Here is a 20650-nt window from a genome sequence, read left to right on the forward strand (position 1 = left end):
ATGAAAAGCAGCAATGGCACTAAGATGAACTCTGATAGAAGTAGATTTAAGGCCAGAGTCAGACAAGGAAAGAAGATAGTCCAACACCAGTCCCACTGCTAGAGACATGGGATTATGGTGATGTAAGAGGCACCAGGAAGAAAACCGAGACCACTTCTGTTGATAACACTGAAGAGTGGCCGATTTCCTGGAAGCATCAATGATAGAACGGACAGGCTGAGAAAGGAGAGAATGAGCCGAAGTCAGCCCGAGAGAAACCAAGCTGTCAAGTGCAGAGACTGCAGGTTGGGATGTAGAAGGGACTGTTGATGCTGAGTAAGCAGAGAAGGAAACAGTGGAAGAGGTATGGGTTCCCTGGAACTGAGTTGAAGTAGAAGGGAGAACCAATGTTGCCTGGGCCACCTTAGAGCGATGAGAATCATGGTGGCTTGTTCCCTCTTGAGCTTGAACAATGTCCGCAGCATGAGCGGTAGAGGGGGAAATGCATATAGAAAGAGACTGGTCCAATCCAGGAGAAATGCATCGGGCGCCAGACGGTGAGGAGAGTAGAGTCTGGAGCAAAACAGGAGCAGCTGATGGTTGTGGGGAGCTGCAAAAAGGTCCACTTGAGGAGTGCCCCATTGAGCGAAAATGGACTGAAGAGTCGAGGGATCGAGAGTCCATTCGTGAGGTTGGAGAATTCTGCTGAGATTGTCCGCTAAGGAATTCTGTTCCCCTTGAATGTAGACAGCCTTCAGGAATAAGTGACGAGCTGTCGCCCAAGACCAAATCCATTGGGCTTCCTGACACAACAGGCGAGAGCCCGTTCCTCCCTGTTTGTTGATGTAGTACATTGCAACTTGATTGTCTGTGCAAATGAGTAGTACTTGAGGAAAGAGAAGAAGTTGAAACGCCTTGAGGGCATAAAACATCGCTCGGAGTTCCAGGAAATTGATGTGGTGTTTCTTTTCCTGGGCAGTCCAAAACCCCTGAGTACGGAACTCGTTCAAGTGAGCTCCCCAGGCGTAGGGGGAGGAATCTGTGGTGATGACTAGTTGGTGCGGAGGTAGATGGAACAGCAGACCTCTGGATAGATTTGAAGATGTCAACCACCAAAGAAGTGACTGTCGAAGAGACGAGGTCACAGATATGTTCTGCGAACAAGGATCCGTCGCCTGGGACCATTGGTTCGCTAAGGTCCATTGAGGAGTACGCAGGTGGAGACGTGCGAAGGGGGTGACATGTACTGTCGAAGCCATGTGCCCCAATAGCACCATCATGTGATTCGCAGAAATGGTAATCTGTTGAAACACCTGTCGACAGAGATGAAGGATGGTCTGAAGGCGGTTGGATGGAAGAAACGCCCGCATCAGAACAGTGTCCAGAATGGCTCCAATGAATTGAAGTCGCTGGGTTGGAATGAGGTGCGACTTGGGTAGATTGATTTCGAAACCCAACAGTCGAAGGAAGTGAATGGTCTGGTTGGTGGCCAGCAGAACCGCCTGAGGAGAATAAGCCTTGATCAACCAGTCGTCCAAGTAAGGGAAAACCTGAAAATTGTTAGAGCGGAGATAGGCCGCTACTACAATCAGGCACTTGGTGAATACCCTGGGAGAGGAGGCCAGACCGAAGGGTAGCACCTTGTAGGTTTTGATTGATGAGAAAGCGTAGATATTGCCTGGACGCCAAATGGATAGGAATATGTGTGTAAGCCTCTTTCAGATCGAGGGAGCATAGCCAGTCGCCCTGAGAGATGAGAGGGTGGCAAGAGAGCATTTTGAACTTCTCCTTGACCAAACATTTGTTGAGATCTCTGAGATCTAATATAGGTCTGAGGTCTTTTTGGGAACTAGAAAGTACCGGGAGTAAAATCCCTGACCTCTCTGATCTTGAGGAACTTCTTCGATGGCATTGAGAAGAAGGAGGGATTGAACCTCTTGAGCCAGAAGGAGGGACTGAGACTTGTTGGAAGCAGACTCTTTTGGCAGGCCTAACGGCGGAGGAGTCTGAAAATTGAGGGAGTAGCCATGGGCTATGAAAGAGAGCACCCACTGGTCGGTGGTGATCACTTCCCATCGAGTTAGAAAGATGTTTAGTCGACCTCCTATAGGTTGCGGAAGAGGACATGAGGGAGGAAGACTGGCAATGCCCTGGAGAAGCGAGTCAAAAGGGCTGAGTCGATTTAGGCTGAGCAACAGGCTTCATGGCAGGCGGCTGTTGTTGACGAGCCTGTTGTTGTTGCTGCCTTTGCCTCCGAGGCTGAGGAGGATGAGGCTGAATCGGCCGAGCAGAAAAACGCCTCTGATAGGACATCTGCTGCCTGAAAGGACGAGGAGGAGGAGGTTTCTTTTTGTTTTTCAATAAAGTATCCCACCTCGTCTCATGAGCAGAAAGCTTCTGAGTGGTGGTATCCAGAGATTCACCAAACAGCTCATCACCCAGGCAGGGAGCATTGGCAAGGCGGTCCTGGTGGTTCACATCAAGGTCTGAGACGCAAAGCCATGCCAGTCGTCTCATCGCTACAGCCATAGCAGTAGCTCGAGAGGTCAGTTCAAAAGTGTCATAGATGGAACGGACCATAAACTTCCTGAGTTGCAAGAGACTGGCACTGCATTGTTGAAAAGCAGAAAGCTTGCGGTCAGGAATATATTTCTGAAAAGTGGCCATCTGCTGGGTAAGATGTTTCAGGTAAAAGGAAAAGTGAAACGCATAGTTACCTGAACGGTTGGCCAACATAGTATTTTGGTAAAGTCGTTTACCAAATTTATCCATGGCCTTGCCTTCTCTGCCAGGAGGGACAGAGGCATATACACTAGAGCAGGGGTGCCCAACGCGTCGATCGCGATCGACCAGTAGGTCAGGAAGGCAACGCGAGTCGATCGCGGAGCCCATCCCGGGCTCTGTGATAGACTCGTGTTGCCGTCCTGATCTACAGGCCGATCAGCCTTCCTCTCCAGTGTTCTCCCTAGGGCCTTTTAGCTGGGCGGTCCGCCCAGCTGTCATCTGCCGCTGCTGAACATTAAAAAAAAAACCCCAAAAACCGGCTTGGAGATTTCAGCTCGTAGCGAACTTATGCTCCGGGCTCTAAAGTGTGCGTGCCGGCTTCTCTTCTCTTCCCTCCGAAACCGGAAGTTATGTCCGGGGGTGGGGTGGGGAGGGGAGAAGGGAAGCCGCACATGTTGAGAGCCCTGAAGCAAGCGTTCGCTACGGGCTAATGCGGGAGACAGGTTAGTGAAGCATTTGTTCTTCTTCCTGCCGGGTCCTGCCTACTTTCTGTTTCCGCGAAGGCAGGACCCGGCAGCATTTCCCCCAATAGATTGATCACGATCTTGGGCTGATCAGCCTTCCTCTTCCCGACGGCTGAATTGATGTCGGGGAGAGGAATGCTGGCTGGCCGAAGCAGGGAGAGCTTGGGGTCTGTTATTGGTGGCGTTTGGGTCCTGGTCCCCGATGGCAGTGGCAGTGGCTTGGGGGAGGGCAGGGAGAAAGAAAGAAAAAGGGCAGGCAGGGAGACAGAAGGAAAGAAGAGAAACAGAAAAAAAAGAAAGGGAGGCAGAGAGAAAGAAAGGGCACGGAAGAGGAAGGAAAAGTTGGGGGAAGGAATGAGGTCTGGAGGAGAGGAAGCATACAGGCTAAAAGAAGGGAAGAAAGATTGTATGCACAGTCAGAAGAAGAAAGTGCAACCAGAGACTCATGAAATCACCAGACAAGGTAGGAAAAATGATTTTATTTTAAATTTAGTGATCAAAATGTGTCTGAATTTATATCTGCTGTCTATATTTTACACTAAGGTCCCCTTTTACTAAACCGCAATAGAGGTTTTTAGCGCAGGGAGCCTATGAGTGTCGAGAGCAGCGCTGGACATTCAGCGCAGCTCCCTGCGCTAAAAACTGCTATCGTGGTTTAGTAAAAAGGGAGGGGGGTATATTTGTCTATTTTTGTATGGTTGTTACTGAGGTGATAGTGCATAGAGTCATCTGCTTTGACCTCTTTGAAAAACCCTGGAATAGGAATGATAATTAACATTTTCTATGCGTACAGTGTGCTTTGTGTTTTTTTTTAAATTTTATTGTTGGTAGATCATTTTGACTTGGTCATTTAAAAAGTAGCTCGCAAGCCCAAAAAGTGTGGGCACCCCTGCACTAGAGCCTGCAGATTTTTTTTGGGTTGACTCCACCAGCAAAGATTCATGTGGAAGCTGAGGTTTGTCAAACCCTGGGATAGGAATAACTTTATAAAGCGACTCTAGCTTCCTTGGAGCTCCTGGAATTGTGAGAGGAGTTTCCAAATTTTTATAAAAAGTTTCCCTTAATATATCATGAAGGGGTAACTTTAAAAATTATTTGGGAGGTTGTTCAAAGTCCAAAGCCTCCAAGAATGCTTTTGACTTCTTAGAATCAGATTCCAAGGGAAGAGAAAGGGTGTCTGACATTTCCCTAAGAAATTTGGTGAAGGAAGAGTGCTCTGGCTTACTAGCAGGATCCTGCACCGATGGGTCAGCCTCATCCGATGAAAAATCCTCCTCGGTACCGAGGGGATCATCAGAGTCATCCCATAAATCAGGGTCCCGTACCGATGGGAGAGGGCCCTGAGACAAAGGGGTAGAGGATTCGGTACGCCTGATTTTGCGTACCGATTTGCCTGAACGCATCGACACCGTACCCGGTGACTGTAAAACGGGACAGGCGTCGGTAAGCAGTACCGGATCAGAGGCCAAGTGAGCCGTACATCGAAGAGACTTTGGCTCCGCCGATAAGACAGGCATAGAAATAGAAGAGGCAGATTTAAGCGGTGCTGATAACGTCGATGCCGATAACATAGGCTGGTCGACTATCGGTACCGCAGGCTCAGTGGATACTGACACCGGAAGGTTCGGAGTTAGCAGAGCCGGGAGCAGGTGTTGTAATTGCTCCTTAAGCTGGACCTGAAGGATGGATGCTATACGCTCATCCAGAGACGGTCCCGATGGCACCGGTACCGCTATTTTCTTGCTCGGTACCTGCGGTGCCGCTCGACACTCAGGCGAAGTTCAATGCCGATGAAGAAGCAGTGACTTCTATGGGAGCGGAGCGTTTGCGGGGCCGGCGCGCAGTCTGCAGGACTTGGCTCACTGCTTGTTCGACTGGCGGGCCGAGAACAGAAGGGGAAGGCTTCTTAGCTGGCTTACCTGAAGGGTGCGACACCGAAGAGACCTCTTGCGGTGTCGAAACCACCGGTGCCGATTTGGAGGAAGTCGCTGGAGTCGACGCCGGTGGAACTTCCATAGCGGTACTGAAAAGAATCCGCTGTTGAATTTGGCGGTTCTTCAAAGTTCTCTTTTGAAGAGAACTACAGGGGGTGCACGTTTCTGCCCTATGGTCCGGACCTAAACACTGAAGGCACCACTTGTGCGGGTCGGATAAAGAAATAGGGCGTGCACACCGCTGACACTTCTTAAAACCCGGAGAAGGGAGCATGAAGGGAAAAACGGCAGTAGCAAAATCGAAGCCCGAGGCTTCGATGGTGCCAACAGGCCCCGCCGGGGCCGACTGAAAAAAGTCGAAAAATAGACTTTTGTTTTTGTTTTTTTAAGGAAAATAACAAAAGAAGAAAAAGTGAATAAATTCACAAGAAAAAATTACGCGAGCGGGAAGGCGAAAAAGAGAGTCCAACAGCCATTGGAAACACGCGTCTTCTTAGCTCCGCGGAAACGAAGAAACTGGGGACCGCGCGCCTCTGTCGGGCGGAAAGGCACTCGCGCACGCGCGGTGCGGCCTAGCTAGAACTTTCTAAAGTTCTTAGAGTGCAATCACTCTAAAATTGTCCGTACCGGGGCTCCGTCGGTGCCGTCACCCATTAGTCAGTCAAGAATATGCTGCCTGCTTGTCCTGGGATAAAGCATCGTATGTGGCTTGCAATATGAAGATTCGAAGTTGAGACAGAGTTTTGATGATCTGTTTAAATTCAGGAAGACTTTGTTCCTCAAGAGCCAGGTAGAACTTAGGCATCAATTTGAGGAAATGATTAAAATAAACCGTGAAAATGTAGTCGTAATTGAGAATTCTGTTAGCCATCATGGAATTCTGGTATAATCTACGGCCAAACTTGTCCATGATAAGGCCCTCCCTGCCTGGAGGGATCGCAGCGTAAAGCTTAGATGGATGAGCTTTCTTTAAAGAAGATTCCACAACCAAAGACTGATGGGACAATTGTGATTTGTCGAAGCCTTTGCAAGGTACTGTGCGATACCTGGATTCCAGCTTGGATGGAATGGCTGTAATGGAATAAGGAGATTCCATATTCCTTAAGAAAGTTTGTTTCAATACTGGAGTCATAGGAAGTCTCAATGTCTCCTTGGGTGGATGAGGCAGCTCCATGTCGGCCAAGTATTCAGGAGTGTACTTGGAATCAGAGGGGAGATCCAGCTGAAGAGCTTTCCCCATGTCAAAGACAAATCCGGCAAAAAAGGCAGACTTCGAGGTCAAGGTGCGAGACTTAGGAACCACCGAATAGGAAGGAGAAGCCTCTCTGGAATACTGAGAAGGAGGCTCAGAATCCAGGCGCACAGTGATTGAAGAAGCTCTGATACCTGCAACAGGAGGAGTTAGAGAGTGCTTGCCCTTCAAAGACCTTGATGGTGAAGTTCCTGGGGTTCAAGGAACAGAGTGGGTCGAGGCAGGATGCGATGGCTCCCTCGGAGTCTGTCTCGATGGAGGAGTCTTCGACCTCAATGGACTGCGAGGAGAAGCAGCTGGTGTAATAGCTTTGCGAGACTTATGTTTAGATTTAGTAGAAGTCTCTGTAGCCTTTGATAAACGAGGCATAGAAGACTCAGTATCCGGATGAGGAGAGGGTTTCTGCTGTAGAAAAGTCTCCTAACTGAGCTTAGAAGTGAGATGCCTCGAATGCCTCGAGTGATGCCTCAATCGAGGCTGAGGAGACTGTGTCTGAGGAGTAGGCGAAGAGTCGCTGGACGAGAAACGTCATGACTTCCGAGGCTTCACTTGAGGTGCTTCCACAGGGGTCTCAGATTGCCGCTCAGGCTGGCTCGTAGGAAGCAGTGTCGAGGCCGGGAGGAGCTGAGCTACAACCGAGGAAATCTAAGTGGTCAGAATGGCTTTTTACATGTCCTCGAACATGGGCACCGAGACAAAAGGATCAGGTCTCGAAAGTGCAGCAGTGCGCTCCAAGGAGGGCGACCTCGAGGATGAGTATTCCCGATGCTTGGAAGCACGCTTAGCTGGAAGTATCGAAGAGGCTGGCAGGACCGCAGACACGGCCTGGGATGCCTGAGACTCTGGAGGCTTCTTAGGAGTGGTACCAGAAGGAGAGACAGGAGACTTACCCACCGAGGAAGACTTCTGAGGAACTGCCGACGAGGCCTTCGAGACCGGAGGTGTCGAGGTCGAGGCCTTGGTGGAAGCAGATGGAGGTGTCAAGGTCTTGGAAGTCGAGGCTGTCTCCGAAGCCGAGACCCTCTCAGCAGATGGTTCCATGGTGCCAAAAAATTGAAGAAGCTTGGCACAGCATCTGCGAAGGGCTCGAGGTTGAAGGGTAGCACAGCGCAAACAGGCATCGGGGTAATGTTCAGGACCCAGGCAAGCAATACACCAACTATGAGGATTGGTGATTGAGATGGCCTTGGTGTAAGAAACTGTACGACAACCTCCTGGGGACACAGGCAGCTAAAATAGACTCTGACATCTCAAAATTACTGACCAAAACAACAGACATAAAAGAGTTCCGCAAAGAAATAAAAACATTACTGTTCAAAAAATATCTCCCATCACTCTAACCACCACCCATTGAGCTCCCAATCAACAACTTCAGAAATACCCACCTATATTATCTTTTACCTGTGATCTAGAATGTACTGTAATTCTGCTACACTACACCCGATTTAACCGATCGAGTTGACATGTATTACCTCTGTAAAATGCACTATCTTCTGTTATATGTATTATCTTCTATAATAAGTATTATCTTCTGTGAAATTGTAGTATCATAACTCATTACTGTTCCTGTAACTTACTCTTATCCTGAAATGTAACTTTACTGGAATGTCCCAGATATTTTCTATATTGTAATCCGCCTAGAACCGCAAGGCACAGGCGGAATAGAAATCCCTAATGTAATGTAATGTAATGTGTACTGGCTACACTTTTTGAACTCGGTAAGAGGCCGGGACGTAGAAAAAATAAAGGCTGACGTAACGAATGAGGTAAGCAGCCAGTCCTAGGCCAAAAGGCCCCTGGCCGGAAGAAAGTAAAAAAAAAACAAAAAAAAAACCTTTTTTTTTTTTTTTTAAAGAAAAGAAAGATTAAAAGAAATGCGAACACAGCAACTAACAAAAAATAAGAAAGCCGCGGTGAGAGAAGGCAACGAAGGCTGCAAGCTGAAGTGAAGAGGACTTCTTGGCTCCACATAAAACTTTGAAATGAGGTACCTCACAGGAGACGTGCACCCTAACTTGGGCGGGAAGACACTCACGCATGTGCAGTGAAGCATAGCACTCGGAAGCTCTTACAAAGATCTTCAAGCAAGTCTGCTTTCGAGACTGTCCGCTGTGGGGCTCCGTCGGTGACGACACCCACTGTTGAGAATATGCTGCCTGCTTGTCCTGGGATAACATGCTGTGCCAAGACGATGGCAACCAGAAAGACAGTCTTGATCGCAAGATCCAGAAGAGAAGCATCCTTCAGTTGCTTGAATGGGCTTCTCCAAGGCCTTGAAGAACAAGTTTAAGATTTCTCAAAGGGAAAAGGCGACACAAGGGAGTTCGCAAAGTGCCCCTCTCATAAACCTGAATGAGCAGTAAGTGAACTAGTGCTTCCGCATGCTCTAAGGCACAAAGAGCCTGCAACTATAATTTTAAGGGAGGCCACTGCTAAACCCTTCTCTAGGCCCGCCTGAAGAAAAGCTAGGAGCACCTAAATGAGAGCCCTCACAGGCTCCAAATGGTCTTTAGCACACCACTGTTGGAAAGCCTTCCATGCTTTGGCATAAGAAGCCATAGTAGAGGGTTTCTTCCAAGTGCAAAAAAGTCAAAATAATTACAGCTGAGTAATCACGCTGCATCAAAGCTGAGCACTCAAAGACCCATGTCGTACGACCAAAGCGCCATGGGTTTTCCACAGGCACCGGCCCCCGACTGAGAAGGTAGCGATGAAGAGATAGCTGATGCGTCTTGTCCTACTGAAGATGGCAGAATGTAAACCCACAGGATGGACAAAAAGCAATTATAGTGCAGAGGGCGGATGTAAAATGTGCATAATTTACGTTGGCACAGCTGCCAGACTAAATGGAATGGACCAATGGCTTAGTTTCTATAGGATTCTGACTGGTCTCTGTGAGGGGAACACAAGGGAGGGGATGGAGGTCAATACTCATGGAATTTGGAGGCAGACATATGCAGCACACTTGAGTGTTGGGTTAGAGAAAGTCCTTCTAAGCCAGCTATTAAAGAATAGCCTTGCTGTGTCAGACCAATGGTCCATCAAGCCCAGTAGCCCGTTCAAGAAAGGATTGGACAATTTCCTACTGGAAAAAGGGATAGAGGGGTATAGATAGAGGGCTACTTTACAGGTCCTAGACCTGTTGGGCCACCGCGTGGGCGGACTGCTGGGCACGATGGACCTCTGGTCTGACCCAGTGGAGGCATTTCTTATGTTCTTATGCCTCTCCCTTTCTCCCCCCTTCCAAATTGGTCTGGCACCCATCTTCTTCCCTCCGCTCCCCCCATAGTTTGGCATCTCTGATTCTTTCCTGCCAGCGTCTTCTCCCCACTCTCTCTTCCCCATTTCCCTTCAGCGTCTTCTCCCCACTCTCTCTTCCCATTTCCTTTCAGCGTCCTTCTCCCCCCCACCGTCTTCCCCATGTCCTGTTAGCGTCCTTATCTCCCCTGTCTTCCCCATGTTCTTTCAGCATCCTTCTCCCGCCCCCCGTCTTCCCCATGTCCTGTCAGCGTCCTTCTCCCCACTCTATCTTCCCCATGTGCTTTCAGCGTCTTTCTCCCCCCCTGTCTTCCCCATGTGCTTTCAGTGTCCTTCTCCACCCGTCTTCCCCAGGTGCTTTCAGTGTCCTTCTCCCTCCTTTGTTTTACCCATTTCCCTTAAGCATCTTTTCCTCTCCACTCCACCTTTCCTCCCTTTCTCCCTCCCACCGCCCGCCCGACTAACAGGCCCAGTCCTACAAACCTCCCTACCCTGTGGCCGCGAGTCTAAATTACCTTCTTACAGCAGCCGAGCGTTGTAGTTGCATATGGCTGCCGTAAAGGTTGTCTCTGACGCAACTTCCGGTTGTGTCAGAGATGACCTTTACGGCAGCCACACGCAGCTTCAATACTCCAGTATTTAAATGTTTTCATATCCCCCATCCCCGTCCTTTTCTCTAAAGTATACATAAGTCTCTTCTCATACATCATCCTTTGTCACAAGCTCCATATTTTTGGCACCTTTCTCTGAACCGCCTGAAGTCTTTTGATGTCCTTAGTGAGATACTCCAAACTGAGGCTAACCAGTGACTTGTACAAAGGCATTAACACATCCTTTCTTCTAAAGGAAGTGAAGATTATTCCTCACAAAATTCACTAGTGAAAAACTATTGAGTGTCTGCTCTGTTAGTATACAAAACACAGTGTTTTTGATTAACTAAGAAGCATATTCAGAGTGCAGTTTACCTGCCGTGTAAGGTCAAGTGCTGAGGCCTGTGGGATGGTGCTGTACATCTGACCAAGCATTTCACACAGCTGAGGAACCATTGGTGCAAAGTCATCCAGCAGTGTCTTCACTGACTTTTCAAAAATGGCACATACAGACTGCAGAAAAAACAAAAACATATAGCATTGTTCAGAACACCCCAAGCAAAGAGGGTAGCATTAAGATTTAATAAACTATGTCTTTTTTTAATTTATAAAGTTAACAAGAAGGAGCAGCATACTATCCAGCTTCAGTCTAAATCTCTGTGCATTTTCTATAGCAAGCTTCAAAAATTTGCCCCCCACCCTGCCATGCACTCAAAAAACTTGCTGTCCTAATGATCTAGCATGACAATCTGTTTGGGAAACACTCTTCTTTTAACATTTGAATGGCTGGACCTAGCTAAACCAAACACACAAAAGAAACAACTTGATGAGTTTAAGACTACTACTACTATTTATCATTTCTATAGCACTGAAAGACATCCACAGAACTGTAAATTTAATATTCAATAGACAATCCATGCTCAGAAGAGCTTACAATCTAATTTGGAGCTGATAGAAGGGATGATACAATAGGTATAGGCATCTGAAAGCAGCTTCAAAGAAATGGGCTTTTAGCTTGGATTTGAAGACTGCTAGAAAAGGAGCTTGATATACTGACTGGAAGCCTGTTCCAGGCATACAGAACGGCAATAAATAAGAAACGGAATCTGAAGTTGGCGATGGAGGTAAAGGAAACAGATAAGAAGGACTTACCTGATGAATGGAGTTTGTGGGGGATGAGTGAGGAGAGATATTCAGGGGCTTACAGAGTGAATGCACTTGAACTATATTTGGAAGTGGATGGGGAGCCAATGAAGTGATTTGAGCAGGGGATATTGCGAGTATGGCAGCTCTCACAGAAGAGGAGTCGTGCAGTAGCATTTTGGGAACAGATTGAAGGGGTGAGAGATGGATGAGCGGGAGACCTGAGAGAAGTACACTGTAGTAGTCTAAACAAGAGGTGATGAGAGCTTGGATGAGGGTTTTGGTAGTGTGCTCAGAGAGGAGAGGTTGGATTTTGGTAATATTATACAGGAGGAAGCGACAAGAGTCTAACATAACAGAACATAACATAAAACACACTTGTATACTGCAAATGCCATTAAGTTCTATGTAGTTCACAAAGCCTAGTAATACAAAACATCCAATATCTAACTTCTGAAAGATTCCCTAAAAAGATACGTTTTTAAGGCATGTCAAAATTGTTGATACGAATTTGGGAATATGAATATATGAGTTAAATCCCTAGTCCATAAGGCTGCCTGAAAAGATAGCAATCGTTCCTGAAATTTCTTATATTTATACAGTATCCCTTTACAGAAGGGAATGAAAATAATGAGTGAGATTTTCTAGAATGTTTAGAGTTTGTAATGATAAAAGATTCTATAAGATACTCAGGAATTGAGCCTTTTATACAGCCGAGCTTAAATTTAACCCGTGCCTCAACTAGAAGCCAGTGCAGTCGACAATAAAAATCAGTGACGTGATCATACTTCTTTAAGTTGAAAATCAATCTGACTGCTGCATTTTGAATTATGCGCAGTCTATGAAGATTTTTCTGAGTATCAGCAAGATGAACAATGTTACAATATGTGGGGATTATAATATGTTTTTATGTGTTCAAAGATTATTGATTAAGGTGGAGGGGGGAGATAAGTTCTAAATTGATTTTTTGCAGATTATTAAAAGTGTTGTATTTAAGTTAAAAATGTTTTTATTTGCTTATACACTTATTATAAGTTCTAAAAATGAATAAAGAATTTTAAAAAACCCAATGTTACAATAGTCCAACTGAGTAAGGACAAGTGATTGAACCAACAATCGAAAGGAGTTAATATCAAAGTATGCTCTAATAGTTCTTAATTTCCATAAAGTATAGAAACCCTTTCGAACCAACTAGTCACTCTGATTTTTCATAGTAAAGGTGCGATCTAAAATTACACCAAGTATCTTTATGGTTGACAGGATACTGGATCCATTGTATCATTTAAAACAATAGATTAACATCCTCATTTAAATTTGGTGATGCAAAGAAAAACTTAGTTTTTTCTGTATTAATTTTCAATTTAAATTCTGACATCCAAAATTCAATTATCTGTAGAATCTCAACCACATTTTGATTTATTTGAGAAAGGGAAGTATGTACAGGAATTAAAATAGTGATGTCGTCAGCATAACTAAATAATTTAATTTTGAAATGGGAGATTACGAGCTGACAAGACAGGGAGGAGAAGGAGTGTTATCCACAGAAATAGAGAATGGCGAGAGGGAGGAGGTGAGTTTAGGTAAAAAGATAAGGAGTTCAGTTTTAGCCATATTCAGTTTGAGATGGCGGTGAGACATCCAAAGTGCAATGTCAGACAGACAGGCTGAGATACAGGCCTGGATTCCTGTAGAGATATTGGGTGGGGAGAGGTAGATGTGGGAGTCATCAGCATAGAGGTGATATTGAGAACCATGGGAAGAGATAACCTCACCCTGCTCTACAAAGAGGCACACAATGGCTGAACATCTGAACTTGAGAGAAAACTTTTCAACTTTAGATCAGTCTAAAGCAGTGGTCTCAAACTCAAACCCTTTGCTGGGCCACATTTTGGATTTGTAGGTATTTGGAGGGCCTCAGAAAAAATAGTTTATGTCTTATTAAAGAAATGACGATTTGCATGAGGTAAAACTCTTTATAGTTTATAAATATTTCCTTTTGGCTAAGTCTTAATAATAATATTGTCATTTATAGCTAAAGAGACAGATGATCAAGAAACTGTTTTTTATTTTACTTTTGTGATTATGATAAACATGCCAAGGGCCTCAAAATAGTCCCTGGCAGGCCGCATGTTTGAGACCACTGGTCTAAAGACTAATGCCCAGAGCCAGAGACACTGCTTTGCTAGTGACCTGGGAGCCTAATAAACTTGCTGCACTTGGCAAGCACATTCCACAAGTTGCTGGAGACAGAAAATAGTGACTGGTATGTTCTGGGACTATATCACTCCTTATAGTAGTGATGCTTTCAATGGAAAAATTTACTCCCTGTCTCCATCTGCTGGCAGAACAGTATAAATCCATGTCTGATATAGTTTATTATTAAAATCACGTTTATTAAAATTTAATATACAACTTATAATAGCTGTCTAGCTAAGTTTGGACTGATTTAGAAGGATAATAATAATAATAAAACCAAACAACCTTTACCATGACTAGGTATGACAACTCAGGTCATACCTATACTACACTTTCAGCTTATATGTTGCTCTCCTCCAAGGACCCAGAGTGCTTTACCACAGAAAAAGCAGGCTAATGTTTAGTGAGGCGAGCTGAAAACCTGGAGAAATGAGTTGGATTCCCACTGCAGCTCCTTCTGACCCTGGGCAAATCACTTAACCCTCAACTGCCCCAAATACATAAGAACATATCATTAGGGTTGTCAAGAAAAAAGTTAATAATAATAACTTTATTCTTGTATACCGCGGTACCATGGAAGTTCAGTGCAGTTAACAGGTGAAGAGACTGTACAATTTACAGCGAATTTACAAGCATGACAGTGATGAGGCATAAAAGATGAAGGAGATACAAAATAGGACATTTGAGTAAACTAAGCGATCAGTTTCGTTAGGACATTAAATTTGTTTAACAGGAAGGGAGGGGATGGAGAATCCGGAGGTATATCAAAGGTCAGGTGGGGATCAAGGAGAAAGGAAGGGGAGGAGTCAGAGAAATTTGTCAAAGAGGTAGGTTTTAATTGACTTCCTGAACATTTGGTAGGAAGGAGAATTAGAAATGAGGGAGGTTAGGCATTTGTTCCATTTGCCAGCTTGGAATGATAGGGATCTATCAAGGAATCTCTTGTAGAGGCAGCCCTTTAGAAATGGAAAAGCAAACAGGTAGGCGTTTCGTGTGCGAGAGGGGCCTGCAAGTTCAAGGTGTTCAGACAGGTAGATTGGGGAAGAGCCTGTTAAGGTTTTGAAGCAGAGGCAGGCAAATTTGAAGATGATCCTTGCCTCTATTGGCAACCAATGAAGTTTTATGTAATATGAGCTTACATGGTCATATTTTTTGAGACCGTAGATGAGGCGAACGGCAGCATTTTGGACTATTCTCAAACGTTTGATGGTACTTTTATAGGATCCCAGGTATATAATGTTGCAATAGTCTAGGATGCTTAGGATTAGTGATTGGACCAGCAGTCGAAAGGAGAGGTGGTCGAAGTAATGCTTGATGGTGCGAAGTTTCCAGAGGGTGCAAAAACATTTTTTGACCTGGGCACTAGTATGGTCTTCGAAGGTCAGGCATCGGTCAAGGATGACACCAAGGATTTTTACAGTGGGGTTGATAGGGTAGTCTAGTCCATTTAGTTTCAGGGAAGTATTTGTTAGCTTATAGGTAGGACTTGCCAGGAATATTTTGGTTTTTTCAGGGTTTAATTTGAATTGTGAAGTACATTGTTCTAGCTTGGTGAGGATGGAAGAGATGAATTGTTCCGTCTCTTGTGTCAGTGAGGTTAAGGGAATGATGATGGTGATATTGTCTGCATATATAGCACAGTTACTTACCGTAACAGGTGTTATCCAGGGACAGCAGGCATATATTCTCACATGTGGGTGACGTCATCTACGGAGCCCCGGCGCGGACAGCTTTTCAAGCAAACTTGATTGAAGTTTCAAGTTTGCACACTGCACCACGCATGTGCGTGCCTTCTCGCCCACTAGAGGGCGCATCCCACCTCGTGGTCCTCAGTTCCATAACTAGCAAGGAAGCCATCCCCGGGGAGGCGGGCGGGTTGTGAGAATATATGCCTGCTGTCCCTGGATAACACCTGTTACGGTAAGTAACTGTGCTTTATCCCAGGACAAGCAGGCATGATATTCTCACATGTGGGTGACCTCCAAGCTAACCAAAAAAGGGCAGGTGGGAGGATGGCAATTTAGGAAAACAGATTTTGTAAAACTGACTGGCCAAACCGGCCGTCACTCCTGGATAAAGTGTCCAGACAGTAATGAGAGGTGAATGTATGAACCGAAGACCAAGTGGCAGCCTTACATATGTCCTCCATCGGAGTGGATCGGAGGAAAGCTATCGAAGCTGCCATCGCTCGGACCTTGTGCCCCGTGACTCGACCCGGGGGAGGAAGGCCAGCCTGAGCGTAGCAAAAGGAAATGCAAGCGGCCAACCAGTTAGACAGAGTGCGCTTGGAAACTGGATGCCCTAATCGATTGGGATCGAAGGACAAAAACAATTGAGGAACCTTCCGATGAGGCCTGGTGCGTTGAAGATAAAATGCCAACGCCCTCTTACAGTCAAGCGTGTGAAGCGCCGTCTCGCCAGGATGGGAGTGGGGCTTCGGGAAGAACACAGGAAGGACAATGGACTGATTGAGGTGGAAGTCAGAAACAACTTTAGGTAAAAACTTAGGATGGGTGCGGAGAACCACCTTGTCGTGATGAAAGACAGTGAAAGGGGGGTCCGCAACCAAGGCTTGCAACTCCCCGATCCGCCTGGCGGAGGTGAGGGCAATTAGAAACACCGCCTTCCAAGTCAGAAATTTCAAGAGGGACTTGTTGAGTGGCTCAAACGGGGGTTTCATCAGTTGAGCCAGAACCACATTCAAATTCCACACGACAGACGGAGGCTTAAGAGGGGGACAAACCCTGAGTAACCCTTTCATGAAGCGTGTCACCAAGGGATGGAGTGACAGAGGGCGTCCCTCCAGAGGTTGGTGGAAAGCAGAAATCGCACTGAGATGAACCCGCACCGAAGTGGTTTTCAAGCCGGAGCGCGACAAATGAAACAAATATTCTAAAACCGAGGATACCGGAACTGATACCGGATCCAGGTGAAAAGACGAGCACCAGGTGGAAAACCTGGTCCATTTCTGCGCATAGCAAAGCCTCGTCGAGATCTTGCGGGAGGCTTCCAACACCTCCTTCACCGATTGAGACAGGTCCGGAGGAGTCAGGGAACAAGAAACCAGGCTGTCAGGTGCAATGACTGCAGATTGGGATGTAACATGGATCCTTGACTCTGAGACAGCAGAGAAGGAGAGACAGGCAGGGGAAGAGGCTCTCTGGCACTGAGCTGGAGCAGCAGGGAGAACCAGTGCTGACGCGGCCACCGAGGTGCTATGAGAATCATCGTGGCCGTGGACGATTTTAGGTGTACCAACGTTCGCATGATCAGAGGGAACGGAGGGAATGCATACAGGAACCTCCCTTCCCAGTCGAGTAGGAAGGCATCCGCTTCCAGACGGTCCTGCGAGTACATCCGGGAACAATATAGTGGTAGTTTGTGTGTCTCCGGAGAGGCAAACAGATCCACCTGTGGCGTTCCCCAGCGAGCGAAGACCTCGCGTAGAACTGCTGAGTGTAGAGTCCACTCGTGCGGTTGCAGAAGTCGACTCAGTTTGTCCGCCAGGCAATTCCGTTCTCCTTGGATGTAGACCGCCCGGAGGAAGATGTTCCGGGAGGCCGCCCACTCCCAGAGGCGAAGAGCTTCGGAGCAGAGGGGCCATGACCCTGTCCCTCCCTGCTTGTTCACATAATACATTGCCACCTGATTGTCCGTGCGGACGAGGACCACCTGGTCCTGCAATATGTGAACGAAGGCTCGAAGTGCTAGGAAGATGGCTCGCAGCTCTAGCACGTTGATATGACACTGACGGTCTTCTGACGACCACAGGCCCTGCGTGCGAAGACCGTCGAGATGGGCTCCCCACGCGTACTCCGAGGAGTCCGTGGTCAGGACCTTGCGAAAAGGCGGAGTGCGAAACAATAGCCCCATGGACAGATTTGAAGAGTCTGTCCACCAACGCAGCGATTTCCGCAAGGGCGGAGTTACCGAAATGAGGCGAGACACCGGGTCGCACTCCTGGCGCCACTGGGACGCGAGGGTCCACTGAGGGATCCTCAGGTGTAGCCTCGCAAACGGCGTGACATGTACCGTCGAGGCCATATGGCCCAGCAGCATCATCATGCGCTTGGCCGACACCCTCGATAGTTGGGAGACCTGGCGGCTCATCCGTACCAAGGTTTCCACCCGCTGGGTCGGCAGGTAGGAGCGTAGGCGCACCGTGTCCAGCACCGCACCTATGAATTGAAGAGACTGCGACGGTCTCAACTGAGACTTTGGAAAGTTTATCTCGAACCCGAGAGTTTGCAGGAAGGCAATAGACTGTCGGGTCGCTGAGATAACCCCCTCCCTGGTCGGGGCTTTGATGAGCCAATCGTCCAGGTAAGGGAACACATGGAGTCCACGTGACCTGAGGGCTGCTGCAACCACCACCATGCACTTCGTGAATACTCGTGGGGACGCGGCCAGGCCGAAGGGCAGTACCCTGTACTGGAGGTGGAGATCCCCCACCTGGAATCGTAAGAATCTTCGACAGGCGGGGTGCACCGGAACATGGGTGTATGCTTCCTTCAGGTCGAGGGAGCACATCCAGTCCCCTTCCCCCAAGAGGGGGTACAAAACCGGGAGAGATAGCATTCGAAACTTCTCCCGGGCCAGGAATTTGTTGAGCTTCCTGAGGTCCAGTATGGGGCGCAGGTCCCCGGTCTTTTTTGGGACCAAAAAGTAGCGGGAGTAAAACCCCGTGCCCCACTGGTCCTTGGGGACCGGCTCGACCGCCCGAAGCTTCAAGAGGGCTTTGGCTTCGGTTATAAGGGTCGGTAGCTGCGAACGGTTGCAGGGGACTAAACTTGGGGGACTGTCCGGCGGCGAGGACACAAAGTTGAGCGAGTAGCCCTCGGAGACGATCCGGAGCACTCAAGCGTCTGAGGTAATCCCGGTCCATGCCTCCCGGAAGAACCGAAGACGGCCCCCGATAGGAAGGGGTTCCTGAGAAAGTGCGGAGGGGAACCCGCCCCGTCCGCTCAGCCCGTCAAAAGGAAGGCGCTGGCTTAGAAGGGCCCTGCGCCGGGGCTTGGGGTTGTCCCCCTCTGCCTCGCTGAGACGGACGTCTCGGAGGCGGTCTCGAGAAAGCCGGGGTCGACTTCTGAGGGTATCGGCGCGGCGGAGGCCGAAAGGGTTTCTGCGGCGGGGGCCTAGGTTTGGGGCGGACCAGGGATGCTAGAGAGCGCTCCTGTTCCGACAAGCGCTTGGTCGCCGCATCCAATGACTCGTCGAATAACTCGGACCCCACACAAGGCAAGTCTGCCAGGCGTTCCTGCAGGTTTGGGTCCATGTCGAGGGTGCGAAGCCAGGCCAAGCGGCGCATGGCCACCGCGAGGGCCGACACCCTCGAAACCAGCTCAAAGGCGTCGTACACTGCATGGAATAGGTACAACCGCAATTGAGACAGGTTGGACATAAACTTGTCGAATCCTGCTCTTTGGGAGTCCGGTAACGAGTTTCGATATTGAGGAAGGTCCTTCACCATACCACGCAAAAAGGAGGAAAAGGTGAAGGCGTAATTTAGAACCCTGGTGGCCATCAGGGAATTTGAATAGAGGCGACGGCCAAACTTGTCCAGGGTCCGCCCCTCCCTGCCTGGTGGAACCGCCGCAGAAACCCGTGAGGGCTGTGATTTTTTAAGAGCAGACTCCACCAGAAGAGACTGGTGTGAGAGCTGCGCCTTATCGAACCCTTTAGGGGGAATCGTCCTATACTTCGATTCCATTTTTGAAGGCACAGACGTGACTGTAAGAGGGTTTGACAAGTTCTTCAGCCAGGTTTGCAGAAGGACACTGTTGAGAGGGAGTCTAGGCACCCCCCTAGGAAGAATGGGGAGGTCCTGTTCCTCCAAAAATTCTTTGGAATACCGAGAGCCTACCATCAGGTCAATCCCCAGGGCTTGGGCCATGTCCTGAACGAAGGATGAAAATGAGGACGGCCTAGCCTGGGGAGAGGGGGTTCTCGACCGCCCCACCGAGGAGAGGGGGGAGGCCTCATGGGAGTAATGAGGATCCCTAACCGATCCCGAATCCCAGGATCCCCTCTCGAGGGCCCTCGAGGGGGAAGGGGAAGTTATCCTCCTCGCAGAACCCTTGGGTGAGGACCCCGGGGTTCGTGGGACACTCTCCCGTTTCCTCGGCGAGGCGGCCCGGGAAGACTTCCCATGGGGTGAGCGGAGGAGCCTCGGGTTGTCGAGGCGCAACTCCGACACCTGCAACGCCTCGCCCCCGAACGACGAGGAACGGTCGCGCCGAGGCGAGCCTCGGGGCCGCTTAGACTTCCTCGATCGACGCCCCGTCCGAGGTCGCGTCGAGGGCGAGGCGTGTCTGGAAGACCCGGAGGAAGAGGAGGAAAGACGGCGCACTCTGCGCAACTTTTCTTTGGGCCTTACACTCCGCTCAGGGGGTTCCCCCGAGGTCGAGGTCCGGGGCGGGGCCGAGACCGAGGTGAACGGGGTCCCAGTACCCGAGACCGAGGTCGCCGAGGCCGGGGCTCCCGAGGGAGCCGAGGCCGGGGCCTCCGAGACCGAAGGCGTCCAGGCCGAGGTCGAGGCCGCCGGAACCGCAGCACGCTGCAACACTTCCAGGGCTCCCGACAGCTCCGATGAGATCAGAGCTCGGAGGAGATCCTGGAAGGCCGGAATCCCCACGAAGGTGGGGAGTTCCGAGTCCGGGGCACACTCCCTGGAGGGCGACCTCGGTCTCGAGTATTCCCTCGGGGTGTGCGGAGTCGAGGTCCGATGCGGGGCCGGGGTCGACCCACCCGCCTTGGCCTGACTCGAGGATGGCTTCTTTGCTGAAGGGGATGGAACAGAGGACTTACCCGAAGCTTGCTTCACTGACGACGCCTTCGAGGAAGAGGGCCGAGGCGAGGCCGAGGCCCCCGAGGACGCCGAGGTCAAGGCCGGGGCCGAAGCCGAGGCCGACGTCGAGGCCTTAGGCGGCGCGTCGACGGCGAACAATTCGGCCATTCTTGCCTTACGGCGACGGAGGGCCCTGTTTTGGAAGGTAGCACAGCGATCACACGAGTCTGTCGGATGTTCGGGCCCAAGACAGACAATGCACC

The 20650-nt window shown here is 48.9% G+C and overlaps 1 protein-coding gene across 2 annotated transcripts in view; it reads right to left on the reverse strand.

The window, feature by feature from the left end:
• IPO13 (importin 13) overlaps positions 1 to 20650 on the reverse strand; it is a 237151-nt gene that overhangs the window by 84556 nt on the left and 131945 nt on the right. For both annotated transcript variants that reach the window (XR_004536602.1, XM_033916137.1), the window contains exon 13: positions 10637 to 10774. Coding sequence is in view for 1 of the 2 variants with exons in the window: in XM_033916137.1 (XP_033772028.1) it covers positions 10637 to 10774 (138 nt within the window). In the remaining variant the exon portion in view is untranslated. The remainder of the gene's footprint in view (positions 1 to 10636; positions 10775 to 20650) is intronic.

This window comes from Geotrypetes seraphini, chromosome 12 (genome assembly GCF_902459505.1).
Source record: "Geotrypetes seraphini chromosome 12, aGeoSer1.1, whole genome shotgun sequence".
In the NCBI taxonomy this organism is placed as follows: Eukaryota; Metazoa; Chordata; class Amphibia; order Gymnophiona; family Dermophiidae; genus Geotrypetes; species Geotrypetes seraphini.